Below are 3601 nucleotides of genomic sequence, written 5' to 3'. Positions count from 1 at the left end.
TACAATTACTTAGATACAAAATTCAACCTTTGAAAGGTTCCCACAAAACTTTACGGCTTTAAAGCATTGCTTCGCACTTTGCTGTGTTATCACTAACTTTGTAAAAATATATCCATACTTTAGATTTTGGCGGTGTGATTGCTTAAAGCAATTATTTTTCATAAAAACGACGCTGTGGAAAGTTTCTTCAATAGAAAAAATATGGCCGACAAGATATGGCACTTGCTCAAATTGATTGATACCAAGTAGGTATCGAAACAACGATTCGAGTAGTTTTTATCGAAACAAAAGTAACGAGTACATACTCGTATTTACTTGTATCGGAATATCCCTAAATGTAACTCAAAAACAACTTTGCTCGATGTGTTCACATGTGACTCATTGAACGTGGCAAAGAAACTGTTTCGTCCTACGTCCATGAGTCACATATGAGTCATAATATAAAATAACAAAAACAACTTAAAGCAATATATAACAATTTATAAAAATTATATGTTATGGTATATATGGACGTTCTTTAGCATATTAGAGCAAAAAACCTGTGGACGTGGGGAATTAACCAAATGCATTGTATGAGGACAGGGAAGTTGTTAAGTTGAATGGAATTTGTAGAAATATGCTTCAAAAAAATATTTATTAGTATTTACCAAACCCTTTAACTAAATTAACGATTTGGTACAACCTAGATGAATATTAGAAGCTTTAATATATTTAGTTATAATTACCAACCCATGGTAATAGTTCCTAATCCTTCATCGCAGTTCCCAAATATTGTCAAAATTCGGGAACTAAATATCTTTAGTTGTCGAAACGAATCCTTTTTCTCAGTGTAGCCGGCATACCGTGGTAAGGCACTTATACAACCGACCTAATCCAGGAATCGGGGACCGTTAGCGGCCAGTTCTTTAAGCTTTACTGACCATTCATCCATCGGCATGGGTACATCAACACCACTAGCATAAATTGCTTTAAAGAGGGGGGGAAGGAAAAGAGTGGTCGGGAATATATAGGTAGGATGATAGGGCTGGGAAAGAGGAATCGGTTGGGTTGGGGACATCGGTGCGGGCGTCTGTGCATGTGAACTGCAGCCCACGTTCGCCACCCGAAGATCGAATAAGCAACCGTGAAATCCAGTCCTACACCCTGTACCCCTCTTGGTTCATGGTGCTGTGCCCGGTGGTGGCATAGCCCCATCCCCAGAGGCAAGGAGACGGACGTGATGCGAGTATATGTATGTGATTTCAAAACTTTATAACCGTTTTTCTCGAGTTTTGCTTTTTTGAGTTATGACTCTATTGAAGTAAATGAGCGATATGTATATTCACATATACATATAGTATTTTAACTTTTTACATATATACTTTGTATATATTTTTTGTATGTTATATATTTTGCACTTTTTCATTTGTAATCCAGCCGTTCTGGAGGCATGCTCCATCGTCATTTCAGAATGGGATCCACTCAATGAACTTTTTGACTGTAGTCTCTATCCTGACTCCAATGATCCAAATAAATGTGAGGATCCCACTAGAAGACGTGGCTATTGTTACGATAATGAATTCACCTGCTATGATCGCTCCTGTATACCACATCAGTGGCAATGTGATAACATCAAAGATTGCGCTGCTGGTGAGGACGAAGACAGATGTCTTGTATGTGATTATCGCGATGAATTCCGCTGTCGTTCAAACGAAAAGTGTGTAGCTGAGCCTGTTCGTTGTGATCTTAAATACGATTGCCTTGACGGATCTGACGAGGAAGAGTGCGATGATTATGGATCTGCAGGGGAGGACATAACTTCCTTTGACGAAGCTGCGTTAAATTTATTTCCCCGAATGTTTTCCTATGCTAGTTTTCCGTCGTCTAATCAAACCCACGAAGGTTTGTATATCTACATCACTTATCCAACTGACGATGAAAACAGCACTAAATTTCAAGTGCGCGAAAATGCAAATCGTACAAGAGGCATATCACCTGAAGAAGTCGCAAATAGTGTGTCCGGAGACGGTCCCAAAGGATTTGGTGAGTATTATTGTCTTACGTCTGTAGAGCTCGTTGGATTGGTGAAATATTTGTAGTGAACTTCCCTGACAGCAAAGAAATCATGATGACCAGCGATACGGAGAACAAATTCAAATATTCTTCAGATACTGCCACATCACGCCCGGCAACCTGTGACCACAGCACGGCTACTAGCAAACTTAAAGTTCCCTTTAGTGCCACCACTCCTTTGAAACCAGCTCATTCAATGCGAGTTACGGTTACGACTGAACCAGGTAGCCTCTTCAAGGTGGATAATGGCAACGGGCAACGAGCACCGACGAAAGCTTGTGCGCCACATCAGCTGCGTTGTGTGAGCGGCGAATGCATCACAGTCAATGAGCTTTGTGATAAGGTGAACGATTAATGTATTGGAAAATGTGTAGAAGTACCTAAATTCGTAGTGTTAATTGAATTTTCAGAAAATTGATTGCCCGGACGGGGCTGATGAACTGATGTGTGTTTACAAGGAGCTGCGCAGTTCGACAACACCAATAAAAATACGCAGCAGTACAGGACGTACATCGCGGAGTAGAAGTGTTCACACGCAGTCAGCAGTGATATCGACAGCAGTCCGTGCTGATAAAAGATCATTGACACGTACCACAATAAAGAAAATCTAAAAACCTGATGTTGCGGCAGGTCATGCCAGAATAATAGAATAGAATAGAAAAAGTGGTTTTTGAGCAGATTCTATCCCATTATTCAGTAACAAAAGGTTTTGTACTAAAGCAGTTTTCTCGCTCCCAACATCGGCTTCTTTCGCGATGAAGAATGTTGCTCACTCTAGTTTCTGGTTATGTTAGGAATAAAACCTAAACCTCTTCATACTAATTCGTTGGCATCACTTGCACGTGAACAAGTCCAGAATGCCAACCGTTTAGATATAAAAAAAAAATTAAAAATTGTGTGTCGATAGAAATTTTTACGCTGATTTTAACCATGCGAAAATTATGTGTGACAATTAAAAAATAAAGATATAAAAGGTCAATGTTAAACTTTTTGATTTCCTGAAATATTAATATCTTATAAACTAGATAACAGATTAAAAAACTTTAAATAAAAATACTTAATTTACCTTTCAGTTGATGTACATAATTTACATGCTTTTTTGTATTTTTAAGCCGAAGACGAAAAAAAATAATTACAAAAATAACCCTGTTTGAAAAAAATTGCAAGTTTATGCTAAAAAAATGTATATTATATGGAAATTACAGGTCTGCTTGAGTTTTGAGAATTAAGTGATATTAAACAATACAAATAAACAAAGCAAATAAAAGAGGTTAAGCTTCAACTTTTCTATTTTTGATATGTATAATATCTCGGGCCGATATGTATAATATCTTGACCGATTTCTTTTGTCTATTTAATGTTTATAATTTGTTTATAAAAGTCTCACGCATTACATAACCAGCACCAAATAAATCCAAATTTCAAACTTCGTACAAAAATTATAAAAACAACAAACTTTAACAATTATACCCAAAAATTTTAAACTTGTTATTAGGGATGTGCCGGGTATCCGGTCGTTTTTTGGTTATCCGGTTATCCGCCGGATACT

The 3601-nt window shown here is 37.5% G+C and overlaps 1 protein-coding gene across 1 annotated transcript; it reads left to right on the top strand.

Annotated features, from left to right (window-relative positions):
* Positions 1–1416: 1416 nt before the first annotated feature.
* Positions 1417–3068, top strand: LOC118749877 (the record flags this gene model as incomplete). Its single annotated transcript, XM_036484653.1, is given in 3 exon segments — positions 1417–2022; positions 2079–2395; positions 2463–3068. Coding segments are annotated over 3 exon segments (1124 nt in total), but the record flags the coding sequence as incomplete, so codon positions are not given.
* Between the last annotated feature and the right edge of the window lie 533 nt (positions 3069–3601).

This window comes from Rhagoletis pomonella, unplaced genomic scaffold, assembly GCF_013731165.1.
Source record: "Rhagoletis pomonella isolate Grant_MI unplaced genomic scaffold, Rhpom_1.0 Rhpom_scaffold_00074, whole genome shotgun sequence".
Taxonomy (NCBI): Eukaryota; Metazoa; Arthropoda; class Insecta; order Diptera; family Tephritidae; genus Rhagoletis; species Rhagoletis pomonella.
This window is presented reverse-complemented; position numbering and strand designations above follow the sequence as displayed.